Source organism: Coffea arabica, chromosome 9c (assembly GCF_036785885.1).
Source record: "Coffea arabica cultivar ET-39 chromosome 9c, Coffea Arabica ET-39 HiFi, whole genome shotgun sequence".
Lineage (NCBI taxonomy): Eukaryota > Viridiplantae > Streptophyta > Magnoliopsida > Gentianales > Rubiaceae > Coffea > Coffea arabica.
Genome location: NC_092326.1, coordinates 11502732 through 11517577, shown reverse-complemented (window position 1 = coordinate 11517577; position 14846 = coordinate 11502732). Strand labels below are relative to the sequence as shown.

Below are 14846 nucleotides of genomic sequence, written 5' to 3'. Positions count from 1 at the left end.
ATAAGCGTTTAACATGCACTTGACACTCACCACAAGTCAAGGGCAAAACAAGAGTGAAGTGAGAAGTCAAACGAGCTCTTCGGTGCCTTCGTGACCACCTGAGACGTGTACAATCACAATTACCTAGGAGCTCGACCAAGGTTAAGAAGAAAAACATTTCTCGCTACCCACTCTCAAGGTCACAAGTTCTAGTCAAGTTAAAGAAGCTTTTCTAGCTAAAACGTTGGAATAATGCTCAAGAGAGCTGAATCCAAGAGAAAGTACCATTTTCACTTTCGATATGAAAATCGAGAAAAAAGGGGTAGATGGTTTTCATCTCCCAAAAGTTCAAATGTCAAGTCTAAACTTTAGAATATAAAGAGTGTTCATATTTTCCAAACTAATGGGGTCAAACTTATCCAAAACTTCACTCATTTTCATAGTAAATATCAAGGCCAAGGTTCCAAGGTTCAAGTATGAAACTAGCAAGATTCATCAAGAATTACTCTAGTCAAAACACTCCCTTTTTAGAGTTCAACTCAGATGGAAATCGAGGCTAAAATAAAGGGGTTGAAGTCCCTAATTCAAGTATGAAGAGAGGTGATATAAATCAAGGGAGTTTTATGACCAAGAAAATGCATCAAGAGAGGTTTAACCTTTGGAAGCCTAGATTTGAAATGAAAGTTTAAAGTTGCAAAGGAACCGTGTGTTCAACCATGAAATTACACCTGAAACAGTCCAACAATCGCAAAGAAAGATGGAAAGACCTTAAAAAGAATATTTGTTTGAAAACAGAAATTTTCCAGGTTAGTGTGACACTACTTGGAAAAATTGTATCTCGAGTTACGTAAGTCCAAAAATTGAAAAATTTATACCGTTGAAAAATAGACTCAGAGCACTAAAACTTTCTAGAAGACACCTTTCTCAGACTCTAATTTGAAGTCATTCAAATTTTAGCTCAAAGTCACTGTTCTAGACAGGACAGAGCAAAATAAGCTTGTAAATTCAGTGCAGTTTGGAAATTCGTAGAAATGGAATCAGCCTTCAAAATTCATACCACAATTAAATTCCAAACGTAGTTTCAAATGCAATAAATAGAACTCAATTTGGACCTTCCTACACCAAGATACGACAGTTCTAAGAAAACTGAAGTTTTTTTTTTTTTTTTTTTTAATAAAAGGGGAGAACCCCCCAAATTTTATTCAACAGCAACAAAATCATACGACGAAGGAAACAAACCCTCCCTTCGATACATGCCAGAAAAATAAGAAAATACCTAACAACTAACGTTTCGAATATATGGATAGCCCATTGCATCCAAGTTAATCAACGACCGAGCCCTACTTGGAAGCAGATGATGAGATTGGAAAGTAACAAATGGACTCTCCAAAGATAAAGCCGCTAGGCTGTCTGCCACAGCATTCGCCTCACGATAGATATGCGTAATGGTCCCCTGCACCTTACCTAACAACAACCGAATCTGGCTTAAAATGCTACACAACGGCCACTTACCAATCGATTGACTAGTAACCAGCCGGGCCAACACTAGAGATTCTACTTCTACTAAAATATCTGACAACCCTGTCCCAACACATCACTGTAGACCAGTTAACAACGCTAACCCTTCCGCATGTACCACCTCACATTCCCCGAACTCCTTATAAAAAGCACCAAGCATCTTCCCTTCAAAATCCCGTACCACTCCTCCGCCTTTCGCCAACCCATTTGACACACTTGCGTTGGTGTTCAGCTTGACTGCCCCTCGAGGAGGCTTCCTCCAAGATATAGCTTGCGGACAGAAAGATTTATGTGGTTTGAGCTGAAAATACCGTGCAAAGTAGGTATCCGTATCCCCCTCCAACTGAGACCTTTTCAACATACGCGCAGCCCCCAGAGCAACCAACCACCCATTGATATCTGAAATAACTTTAAAGCAAGCCGAGGGAACATTACCAAACCGAGCGTCATTTCTACTACGCCACAGAAACCATAACTCTACAACAGGTATAACACACCGAACATGATCCAAACGCCCACTCCCAGAAGATTGAAACCACACCACTAGCAACGAAGAAACGCATGAGAATGAAGTCCACGGGATACCGCAAGCACGGAAGAAATGCTTCCAGACAGCACTTGCCAAGTTGCCCTGCACAAAAATATGATGCAAAGACTCCTGTGAATCACCACAACAATCACACCTGGAAGCCAATGAAAACCCTCTAGAACGGAGCTTGTCATCCAACGGCAGAAAACCAGCCAAAATCCTCCAAACAAGGTAAGACATCTTTAACGGCAGCAATGGACACCAAATTCCGCGCCACACCAAAGACAGGTTACGCCGCTGTCTAATTAAATCCCATGCAGACGACACAGTGAACCTACCATCCGTTGAAGGAGCCCAAACCAATTCATCCTTAAGAGCTGGATCAACACTTGTTTGCAAAATACTATTAACGACCGATCGAGGAAGAACCTGGAGCAAACGTTCAATATTCCACCCTGTAGAGCTATAGAACTCAGCTACCAAACAATGAGGAGGCTCCCCATCACACTGGCTACTAAGCGGTTCGTCAAAAAGCCAACGATCGTACCAGAAATCGACGAACCCCTCACCAACACGCCACCGAAAATTGGCTTCAGCAACAGCCCGAACTGAGCAGACCCGCTTCCATATTGCCGACCCAACACCAACCTCTGCCGAGGACGGATGTTGGTCACCAATGTATTTTCGATGCATGAACCTTGCCCACGTAGAGTTATTTTGACGTATTCTCCACCATAATTTCATTGCAAACGCCTTCTCTACATCCAGCAGTGATCTGAAACCCAAACCCCCTTCTGCGACTGGAAAACATAATTTCTCCCAGGAAGACCAATGAATCCGTCTCCCATCCTTGCCATCCCACAAAAATGCGTTAAACAGCCTACCTAGCTTTAGAAAAATCCCCTTCGGTGGTTTAGAAACCTGCAATAAATAAATAGGCATTGAGTTCAACACATACCGAAGCAATATGATCTTCCCCCCAGCCGACAAGAAGCGGGAACTCCAATGAAGAAGCTTTGCTCTAACAGAAGCAAAAACTCCATCAAATAAAATACTCCTACTACGGCCACGAAACAGTGGCACTCCCAAATATCTCACAGGCCAAGATTGCCCTTGAAACCCCGTAGCTTGTTGAATTAAAGTGATGGTATCCGAAGGAATCTTCGACGAACACAGAAACCTACTCTTGGCAAGATTTATTTTTTGGCCAGAAAGAATTTCATACTCTCGCAACAAGGACGACACAGCTTGCAGACAGTCAACCGATGCCCGTGTGAAGATAACCATGTCATCAGCAAACGCAAGAAACGGGACCAGCCCCCCCTTACTCAAAAATCTAAACCTCGGAGTGTTAGCAACCAGCTGCTGAAGTCTCCGTCCAAGGAATTCCGATACAAAAAGGAAAAGAGTAGAAGATAGAGGATCCCCCTGACGTACCCCTCTAGTCGATTTGAAAAAACTCGCGAGCTCCCCATTAACCAATACAGAAAACGACACGTTGGATATTAACCGAAAAACCAGATCTACCACACCTTCCTTAAAGCCAAATTCACGAAGCATGTACAAAAGAAACCCCCATTCCACCCTGTCATAGGCCTTCTCCATATCCAATTTCAAAATTACATTAGGATGACGCAATTTCTTGTCCAAATCCAGAATTAATTCCTGAGCGAGGAGGACATTATCCTGTATCCCCCTGCCCGGTATAAATCCAGTCTGAAACTCCAAAATCAACTTAGGAAGGAGTGTATTAATGCGGGTAGACAAAATTTTCGAGATGATCTTCGAACTAACGTTAGATAAGCTTATTGGTCGAAAATCTTTCCACTCACATGCACCCTCCTTCTTAGGCAGTAATGTGATCGTGGTACTTGAAAATCCGCGGGGCATCGAGACACCAGCGAAGAAATCCTGCACCGCATCCATGAAGTCGTCCTTGATACACTCCCAGCAACTTTGATAAAAACCCCCTCCAAACCCATCGGGTCCCGCAGCACTCTGAGAGTCCAACGAGCATATAACCGTGTGAACTTCTTCTACCGATGGAGACTTCAGCAGCATATCGTTCTCTTCTGGCGTAAGTTTAGGCAGCTCAAGTGACGGCCTGATGCCAGAACCTGCAGCGCGGTCTGCTGTGAACAACGTGGAGAAAAAATCACTTGCTGACAGCTTAATATCCTCTATACTATCAAACCAACTGTCGCCACTTCCCCTGATGCGTGCAATAAAATTACAACTGCGTTTTTGCTTAACTGCTGCATGGAAAAAAGAGGTATTAGCGTCACCCTCTTTGATCCATTTAATCGCAGCCTTTTGTCTCCAAAATTCACATTCCAATGCTAGCTCCCGAGAATGAAGTGCCCTAGCCTCGTGAACTGCCGTCCTAGACACCGTATCCCGATTCTGATCATACAAAATTTTCTTGGCCAATAAATTGTCTGCTGCCTGTTTGACCCTTTGAGAGACATTCCCGAAAACCTCCACATTCCATCGAGATAAAGCTCTTTTAACCACCTGTAACTTATTAAAGAATTTCTGCATTCCCACCCCAGAAACAGACTGAGACCACGCCAACTTGACTGTTTGTTGAAAACTGGAGTGACCGCGCCAGACATTGAGGAACCGGAATGATGATCGCCTTGTCGATGTACTACCCCCCTTTGACTAGCAACGGACAATGATCAGACCGCCCCCGCTGAAGATGAGCTACTCTAGTCATCTCAACATCTGCGAGCCAGGCGGCATTAACGACCACTCGATCCAGCCGCTGCCACATGCGACCATTGGTCCATGTGTAAGCAGACCCATCGAATTGAACTGGAAATAAGCCACTGCGATGTAAAGCTGAGTTGAATTCTTCCAAATCACGCATATTTGGAGAAGATCCTCCAATCCTTTCCTCCGCGCAAGTAATAACGTTGTAGTCTCCTACAGCAATCCACGGAAGAGTAACGGACATGGAAAAATGCTCCAAAGCCTCCCATAGCCTTCTCCTACCAATTCTGTTACACTTCGCGTAGACAGCTGAAATAATAAAAGAAGAGCCAGAAGGGAAAGACAAATAGACATGGACCAATTGATCCGCAGCTTCTACAAAAGAATATCGAACATCCGAACACCAGAATATCCAAATTTTATTATTCACGAAAGACCTAGCAAAGTCAAACCCCAAAAACAACTGCACACTCCCCAGATGAGAGACATTGGCTAATGGTTCCAAAAGAATCAGTAACCTAATATTATTTGATCTACAAGTACAACGAATATACCGCAATGACTCCTTGTTCGTTGCACCCCGAATGTTCCACACTATAAACTTAATCGGATTTAACATTATTAGACCGAAGATTATAATGCGCAGATGAATTCATACCTTCTCGTTTCCTGGACTGCCTAGGACGACCCTTGTGTCCTTGAATCATCTTTTGCAGCAATTGAGAATCCGTATCATCCAGCCACCCACCAACCGGATCATAACAAAGCTTAGATGCTTTGATTCTGCTGGGTAAGCGATCCTGAAAACTTTTCAACTCCACCAAAGAAATCCCTCGCCCCCCTGACCGCCCTTCAGAACTAGACCGCACCAGACGAACACGATCGTGATTCCGCATAGGAGAGAGCGAAGAGGAATGCCGTTCATGGTTCGGCCCTTCAGACGCAGTTGCAATTAGCAGCCCACGATTATCCCCGTCAGAAATGAGGATATCATCTGATAACTCCTGAAACGGGGAAGAAGAAACTTGGCGACCTAAGGCAAGCAAATTCTGCGTATCTTCATCAGCCCCCAGAGACTTATTTGAAAGAACAGGAACATGAACAAGTACATTAGCTTGAGGAAAATTTCCCTGACTAGGATTAGCAGACTGAGGTGGCAAGTCAGCAGCAGCCTCCGGTGCCACAGGTGCATCTGGCGCTTGTATCCCCGGAACTTCCACTACCCCAGAACCCGCAACAGGCAGAGAGTCATCAACAGCAGATACCCCCTTTGGTTGAAAAACTTGTCTGACGTGCGTTTTAGATGATGGACCAGAACGAACCGGCCTCAATTCCGGATGTTTGCGATGACAGATGGCTTCTGTATGGACAATCAACGAGCAAAACCCACAATAAGAAGGATAACGTTCGTTGGTGATAATCTCGTCAATTTTTTGCAATACATCAACCTCCAACAAAATACGGGCAACAGAAGGGCGTTTCAATGAAGCCGTAGCTTCATCCACTTTCAAAGGTCGGCCAAGTAGGGTACCGAGTTTAAGCAGAAATTGCTTTTCGAAAAACGGCAGTGGAAGACCCGGAAAATTGACCCAAACTGGTGCAATGGATGACTCGGCTCCTGGTTTAAAATCAATTGTCCATTTCGACAGAGACATGTGAAACTTGCCAACATACCAAAACCGACGACACCAAAGCCTGGTGTAATCTTCCTCCTCTGATGGACGTAAAAGAATGTGCTTGGAATCTAACAAACCTATTGGGCACTCGCCCCTCAACCCCAACGAAACAATAAACTTGCGAATAAGTTCCATGGAAGGGCGGCCTACGGCAAATCTGCCGACCAACGCATTTGAGTAGGGCGCTGCTATCTGCAGCATATCTTGACGAGAAATCACCAACGAAGGCTCCCCCTTGTATGTACTAAGAAGGCCAACACCACTTGATGCGGATGACGGAGATTGCGAAAGAACAGATGCAAACGTCTTCGCTGGTCGAACGAAAGGCGGCGCCTCCCCATACAGGAGAGCCGCCATGAGAACCTAACCCGAACCCTACGTGTGTCTTAGAACCCAGAGAAAAAAACTGAAGTTTGGAACTTGTTTTACGAAAATTCCAGTTCTGACGAACTAGATAGAGTTTCAAAATCTGATCATAACTAGAGTTACACAACTCAAAATTTAGTATGGTTTGTGGTGTTGAAAACTAGATTAAAATTGCTACAATTCACTGGAAGGAACTGTCTTAAAATTCAATTTGCAAGATAGGGAAAATTGAGCTACAAACTGCAGCTAGGACTGTTTCTTGGATGCAAGCAGAGAGGAATTTCTGTCATTTTTGCCGGTTCACTACAGCTCATAGGAAATGAATCAAGAGGTGCATTTTATACCGATGGAAGCTAATGAAGTTTAGTTTCGGATGCCACAAACGGCACTCAATTTCAACTCACAGACAGAAAGTTATGACCTAAAGCGTGAACACTGGTTGGGGTTTCCTGCTCAGAAAATTTTCAGAATTCAACCTCACTTTAACCCTACTTAAACACAACCAAATGGAAAGCTTTTTGGAAGGTATTCAACACACATAACAAGCATCATATATCAAGCATTATTGCACCAAAATAATATCAAAAATTCTAAAGTAACAAGAGAGGAACAACCAGCAAATTTTGGCCAGCATACAACTTTCATTCCTCTAGCTTTCTTTCCAACTTTCCAACTCAAACTACACCACATCTCATCAAAGCAAGTAACAAACAAGCAATTAAACACACAAAATCCTCAAGGCCTCTACCTATCAAGCCACCTCAAGTCCACTACCTGTGAGGACCTAAAAAATTTCTTATTTTATCGAATATTATTGGTTTATTTAAATATTTATTCATCTATTTTCTCCAAATAATTTATTTCAACCATTCCAAGTCCATTCATATGTAACAATGTCTTTCTTATGTTTTTAAAATATTTCGTTAGCAAATTAATTTTCGAAGGTTTGTTTAAGTGAGAAATAATGAGTACATGTGTTTCGAGGTGATGCTCTATTCGAGAGTGTAATTATCTTGGAAAAAATTAAGAATGATCAATAGTAGATTAAGAAAAGTTAATTGAGGAATTAAAGGTGAATGAGTTCTAATTAAGTGCATACCACTCGCGTGTCGTTAGTTTTCCGAAAGATGCGCTAATGCAAATTTGTTGGAAATTTGAGAAAGTAATACTAGAGTCATGTAAGGACCCGCAAATTTACTTATTTTAAATTCCTATTACTTGCTTATTTAAATATTTAATTGGCCATTTGCTCCGAATATTTTATTCCAACCTCTTTAAACCCAATTACATGGAACTATGGCTTACATGTATTTTTAAAATGACTCATTACAAAAATTAGTTTTTGGGAAGCTCACTTAGTGAGAATAGTGAATTCGCGTTTAGAAGTAATAATCGAATCGATGATACAATAAACTTGAAAAAATTGGAGACTTGTACATTAGTTTTGAAATAGGTATTTTTATGTTTAAATGTTCAAATGTTAGTTAGTGATACTATCATTTTAAGAATTTCTTGAAAATTCCACTTTATCACGCACAAATCGGAAGTACGCGTTTTTACGCGCGTGATTAATTGAGAGACTTTAGACCTTTGTTTTAGACCATTAAGAATGAATAATAATAGTATGATTAAAAGTGCATTAGAGATTTAGTGCACTAGTGAAACAAACTCGAGAGGAATCGGGAGCGAAACGGGCGCGAACGCGCACTATTCCTGGTTGACATTTGGGACAAATTCTCAAGCTTCCTCAAGAAGCTACAACACTCTCTACACTCTATTTTCTCTCTCTTGGTGGCCGGCCAAAACAGCAAGGAAGGTGGAAGAAAAGCTTCACCATTTTTACTCCAAATCTTTGCACCAATCTTTCTCCATTTCATCTCAAAATCACACTACACTTTGCTAACCACTTGGAGGCCACCTCAAGCTAGGAAAAGACCTTCATCTCACGGTTTTCTTTTTACTTCAAGAGGTCAAAATTTTCTGCTTTGTTCATCAAGGAAGGTAAACAACGATTAACTACTAAAATCTTGACTTATGGAAGTTGTTTAGCACTTATGAGTTCATAATTTCTTATGGGTAGCTTTATTTATGTTGGAAATTTGGTGTGTGGGCCCTATGAACTCCCACTTTGGCTTGATGGACTGATTTTGTGAGTTTTGATGTTAATAATGTTGGATTAGTGCTTAAATTAGTAGAAATGAGTGATATTATGGATGAAAACTCAAAAGAAGTGAAGGGGAGAATTTTTTCCATTTCTGCCCCTGTACATGCCGCGGCCTTTAGAGCATTTTTTTGAAGTTCTAATGACTTGTTTATGAAGTATACATGTTGTGTGGGTTGTGTAGAAAGTTTCATCAAAAAATTTCATGATTTGGTTGGCCAACCGATGTGTTTTCGGAAGTCAGCAAAAACTGGAAATTTTCCCGTAACTGCTCTGGCAGTGTTTTTTTTTTGGCTATAACTTTTTGCTCTGACATTGAAATCGAGTGCCGTTTGTGGCACTGGAAACTAGACATTCCCAGATTTCCAATGGTATAAAATACACGTCCTGGTTCCACCTGAGTAGTCTGTACCAATCATTTGAACATGACTGTCCTGTTTCATGTCTACACTGGGAGCTCTGTTTTGAGCAGCGAATTGGTGCCCAAATATGAGCTAGCCCTGGACAGATTTCGAAAACGATTTCTTCTAAGAAATTGTAGCTTTATCAATTTAGTTTTCAACGCCACTAACCATGCTCAATTCCAAGTTGAATTGAGTGAGTTGTGGCCGAAATCCGAAACTGACTCAATGATTTGAAACCCTCTTTTGGCTAGTAAATGTCTAAATCTTGATTGGGACTTGTTGTTTCGAAATTCTTGGTGTTAATCACCTACCAAATGCATCTTGGATGTTTCTCAGACATTATCTACATAAAGGGACCATGTTTGAGACATTTTTGTTAGCCAAACGTTTTGAAAATAGAAAACTCATGTACAAGGCAGATTTGCCTTGGAAATTTGGAAATTTTGGTGATCTGGTTAACCAAATTTTCGTTTGTATTTTTCCATAAAAATTGATATAGGAATAGCCCTCATATGGTGGTATAATACTACCAAATTTGGTGCCATTCTGAGTTCATTTTGATGCTCAAACAAAGTCCCAAAGTTTGTAAATTGAACCTGGAAATTTGCCTAACTGTCTCAAATTTTCAGCAAATTTGAGCCACTATATCTTGGTGGTTAAAACTCCGATTCTTGTTCTGATTATTTTGTTTTAAACTTTGATTGCAACTCTAATTAAGTTTCAAATCTGTGAGGCTATTTCAAATTCTGTGAATTTTTCCGAATTTCCAAATTTGGCGAAAAACCAATCTCAAAACTGTCTCGCAAGCCTAAAACAGTAACTTTGAGCCAATTTTTGAATGCCTTTTGTTGGGAATCATGGGAACATGTATTCTAGAAACTTTTAGTACTTTCGAAGAAGTTTCCAACGGTACCAAGTTTTCCAATTTTGGACTTGTAATGAGTGAGATACAATTTTTCAAAGATCTTGTATCAAAACTGAAATTTGAGTGTTTTCCATTTCGAATCTTGGAAAAGTGTCTTCTAGAAATTTTTAGTACCTTGAAACTAGTTTCCAATGGTGCAAAGTTTTCCAATTTTGGACCTACTGAGTACAAGATTTGATTTTTCTAAGTTTGACGCGCAAAGCTAAAATTTGCCGATTTCTTAGAAAATGAAATTTTGAGAACTCGTTATTCTTTCTTGATCTTAATTGATCGCATTAAACTTGATTTCATGAATGAAATCAGTTTTTCTTGTGTTATTAAACCATCACTTTTGAACTTCGATTTTCGAGAAAAATAGATTCTCTTTTGAGATTTTGGTTTAATCTAAACAAATGGATATTCTTTCTTGTGTGTTACGTGGTAGTGGGTTTACGTGAGTGATGTATGGTCACTAGTTCTTCAAGTGCTCAAGCGAGTCTTGAAGAAAATCCCGGAGGGGACAACTAAAGACTTTACTCGCTCAATTACTTTTGAATTGGTAAGTGTCAAGTGCATGACTTGTTGTGTTTACTTGATTTATCTGCTTATATACGTGAATATCACTTGGTGAGACGAGTGTGTATTTTATCATATTTGCTCTCCTTTACTTAAACTTTACTTGCATTAAACTTGATTTTCAAAATAGATTGGAGTGAATCTCGTTGCCAAAATATACTCATTTACATGTGCATGTCATGTTGTCGTGCATGTCGTGTTGTCAAGTGGAGTGAACCTCCTCAACTTATGGGGATGCCCAAATCTCATTGGCCAATCTTGCGACTCGAGTTGGCATGGGCTTGGTCGAGAAGCTTGATGAACCATGGGATTATTACAAAACACAACTTGATTTTTTGAGATTTTGTTCGGCATACTCGTGGAGTATCGCCCTTTTCATGCGTGTTTTTAAAAACAAAACTTGATCTCTTGAGATCTTACTCGATATATTCGTGTAGTATCGCCTTTTTCATGCATGTTTGGTTACGGATCCGAGAGGGTGGAATGTTGGATGGAGGAAGCATTAAGTGAAGTTTCTACGAACTTAATATCTACCTGAATGACGGAGTGTCATCACGAGGGGGTATCGGATCGAGCCTTGGCGAAACAAGTGTAAATTAGCTCTTGAGAGCTCCTGTATCCTTAACAAGTGTGTTATATTACCAATTGTGAATCACTTGAACTTTCTGACTTTAATTCTTGTACATACATTACTGTTACTTATTACTTGAACTATGTGTTTGCATGTGCATATTTTATTTTTTTTCTTGGCTTCACAAGCATTCGCTCATCCCGTTAGATTTGTTTTCCTTAGCAGGATTGGGATAGAAAGATTTTGGAGAAAAGGCGACTAGATTACTCTTTTGATTAGTACCTTAGTTGTAATTGTTTGGTCGACTTATAACGGTTGTATTTTGGGACTTGATACACTGTTGAATTTGGGATTTTGAATGTATTTGTCTAGACAACTTTTGGAGGTTGTATATTTTGGGAATGAGATGTACTTTTGATATCTTGTAATATAAGATTGAATATCTATGTATGGAAGTGACTTCTTTTCTTACTTTGTTTGGTATTAATAGTCATTATTGTATTAAATTTGAACAGAAATTATATCGAGTCCTGGCGAGAGTTGGGTAGGCGTTCTGTGGATACCCTTGGGTTTGCCCTTGGGAGAAGGGGGCGTCACAACCTCATCATCACTAATGGCCATGAAAGCCATTTGAGCAGATTCCTCTTCCTCTTCGAAATCACCATTTGAGTTGCAATCATTTCATGTAATTTGAAAGTTGTTAAACTTTGGTTTTCGTTCAACTTTTCCTTCTTTCTTGTTCTTCATTGGACACTGATACGAAACATGGCCTACGAAATATGGGCCGCTTATAGGCCATATTTCGGGTTGCAAGAGAATGAATCTTTTAGTAATAGTTTAGTAGTTTATTTTTCAGATTTCTATTTTATTTGGTAGGAATAAGTTCGGTCCAAGACCTCATGTTGAGTTGGATCCGATTTATAGAGTCTAGACTCACTATTACTTAAGTTGGTTAACTAGCTTTTATTGGGTTATGTTGGGCCAGCTTAAAGCCTTCATTGGGTCGATTATAAGTTGTCCATTATTTAGCCCTAGCTATGATTAGTGAGTCATTAGTTTAGTTGTCAAATCGAATAAGGAAACTTGCATTGTTTCCAACTTAGATTAGGTTTGCTTCTTTGTAAGGCTATAAATAGCCAAGCTTTGATAATTTAAGGGGAGACACTTTTATCATAAAATTTTTGAGAGAATTTTCTCCATAGCTTTCGAGCAACCCTTGAACAACTTAGAGTTTTACTCTAGTGTTCTTGTTTGGCTTATCAATTCAAGAACCACACTTGAATTGTGGTGCCTTCTACACTTGCCTGAGGTTCGCTAATTCGTTTGATTACGGGTTGAGATAATATCAACAAGTTCGTAGTCACGGGGATTAGAGGGGTCGTAGGGTTTCCGCTGCTACCGTTTCTTGCGTTCGAAGTCAAATCCAACAAGTGATCTTGGGTCGCGAATCTTCTCACCAACAAGATTCATATCAGCTGGAATCAGAGCTAGCTTGTTGGTAACATCGTTTATCCCTCTTTTGTGTCTTAATTCATATCTGTCTCGGTAGCGCAAAAAAAAAATTTTTTTTGTGCACGTTACATTCTGGCCGCGAGTTTCCTTTGTTTTCAAGTCTGGTCGTCATTGTTTGTTTCTGTTTTGTTGTCACCTTCAATTTCTGGAATTCCTAGGAGTCACTTGTGTGGTTTCTGGGTCATTTGTGTGTTCCATCGTTGTTAACAAAAAAAAGAAAAAAAAAAACTGCCGGTGTCTTAGTTGTCGCATCCTTATTGCTGTTTTCTATTGACTCGTGGGTAATCTGTCCGTGTCTTGCTTGTTGTTAATTTCTACTGAGTCTTGTGCGAAATCTGCTCGTGTCTTGCTGTCTTTGTTTCCACCGTTTGTGTCCAGCAAATTGAGGTGTCGGTCAGTGTTGATCATTGTGCCAAAGACGCGCAACACAGCATTGAGTCGTTCAGATTTCGGTCTTGCCGCACTTAACATTATCTCTTGCATGGCCCAATCTGACCGAATTGTCTCTTAATTGTTGTGCCTGTCTCTTGTTCAACATCTTGTTGTTGTCATCAGTAAGTTCCAACCTGAGTTAAAAAAAAAAACAAAACAGAAGCAATACTAGAAAGAAAATAAAAATTACAGCCGCAGGGACTTCCTCTTGTTTCTTCATAGCGTGTCTTGTGGTATTGTGCGTAAATCTGTCCAGAAATTTCGATCACTAGTTGGCTCTAGTTTCTGTCCAGCTTCTGGTTTAATGCGTGTAGGGTCTTGTGTTGTTTGAGTCGTGAATCAAAAAAAAAAAAAAGAAAGCCAGTAGCTAATCCTTTTCCCTTGCTTGTTCGGTTGCTGTCTGCAATCTCCAGGTTGTGTGCGTCGTGTCTTGCGTTAGTACAGATTTGTATCACCACGTTTGTGCCTAGTTGTTGTCTATTGTTGCTCAGACTTGCTGTCTATTGCTGTGATTGGGTCTTGCTCAGAAAACAAGAATATATATATATATATATATATAGAACCAGCCGCTAGTCTTATTCTTTGTAAAAAAATTCTGCCCGTCAGTGTTTTGGTGTCTTTCTTGTGCCGTTTTAATTTCTGGAAATCCTGGGAATTATTTGTGTTATTCTTAGGCTATTTGTTTGGTAGTTACATCATTTGGGTTTAAACAAAAAATAAATAAATAAAGAGGAGGAAGAAAGGCAAGAAATCTGGGATACATAGCAGTCCACGGCATACTTTTTCCCAAGTGAGATTCGGATCTCCACTAACTCCCAAATCTGAGTACCTTCCAATTCCTTGTTGGACACTAAATTGGGAACTTCGTGATTCCTAAAATCTAACAACCAGATCCACCGCCCCTACCACAAACAGGCTTCCTCAACCGACCAAGTCAGCTCTAGGAAACTCCCCTAACACACAAACCAAAGCTGCCAATTCCAAACCGATATTATACCATTCCTTGTGCTGACCAGAAACTGACACTAGCACTCAATTTGTCCCAGTCAGCTTTATTGTGTTTTCAAGTGTCCAAGTAGGTTCTAGTTTCAGCTTTGAGTCGGTTAGGACAGGGGTAAACATCCCAAGAAAATCAAGCAAAGCAAAAGGACCATCCTCCTCGTCGGCTAGAGCTTTTGAGTGTCCTTCTTAATTTTTGTAGCTTTTGTGCCCATTCTTTTTTTTTTCAGTTTTTATTCTTGAATATATTCTACCACTCCATTCTTAGTGTCTTAATTTTGTTTTCCAAGCAAATCTCTACTCTTACGAACCTCAAATTCTAGTGTGAACTTGTTTTTGAGCTACACTTGAGCACTTGGAGAATTCTACTTTCTTCAAGGTTTGCAAGGGGCTGTGAGAAAATCTTTGGTGAGGACTACTTGAGGGACAAATTAGAGTGAAAACACGAGTGACGAGTGCATACACGTGAGCTTGTGTGTTGTGAGAAATTTCTCTTCTCTGCTA

At 40.3% G+C, this 14846-nt stretch overlaps 1 protein-coding gene across 1 annotated transcript; it reads right to left on the bottom strand.

The window, feature by feature from the left end:
• Positions 1-1573: 1573 nt before the first annotated feature.
• Positions 1574-6774, bottom strand: LOC140014116 (uncharacterized). Its single transcript, XM_072064516.1, has 3 exons — positions 5400-6774; positions 4703-5050; positions 1574-4605 (listed from the first exon to the last, which is right to left on the bottom strand). The coding sequence occupies exons 1-3, from the start codon at positions 6772-6774 to the stop codon at positions 1574-1576; spliced, it is 4755 nt and encodes a 1584-aa protein (XP_071920617.1).
• Between the last annotated feature and the right edge of the window lie 8072 nt (positions 6775-14846).

Excerpts from the sequence above, each read along its gene's own strand:
- LOC140014116 (XM_072064516.1), bottom strand. The coding sequence starts at position 6,774 with ATGGCGGCTCTCCTGTATGGGGAGGCGCCGCCTTTCGTTCGACCAGCG. Across the intron at positions 5,051-5,399 it reads GCAGTCCAGGAAACGAGAAG|CTGTCTACGCGAAGTGTAAC; the intron begins GTATGAATTCAT and ends TTATTATTTCAG. Across the intron at positions 4,606-4,702 it reads GCGGGGGCGGTCTGATCATT|TCAAGTTGGCGTGGTCTCAG; the intron begins GTCCGTTGCTAG and ends TTCAACAAACAG.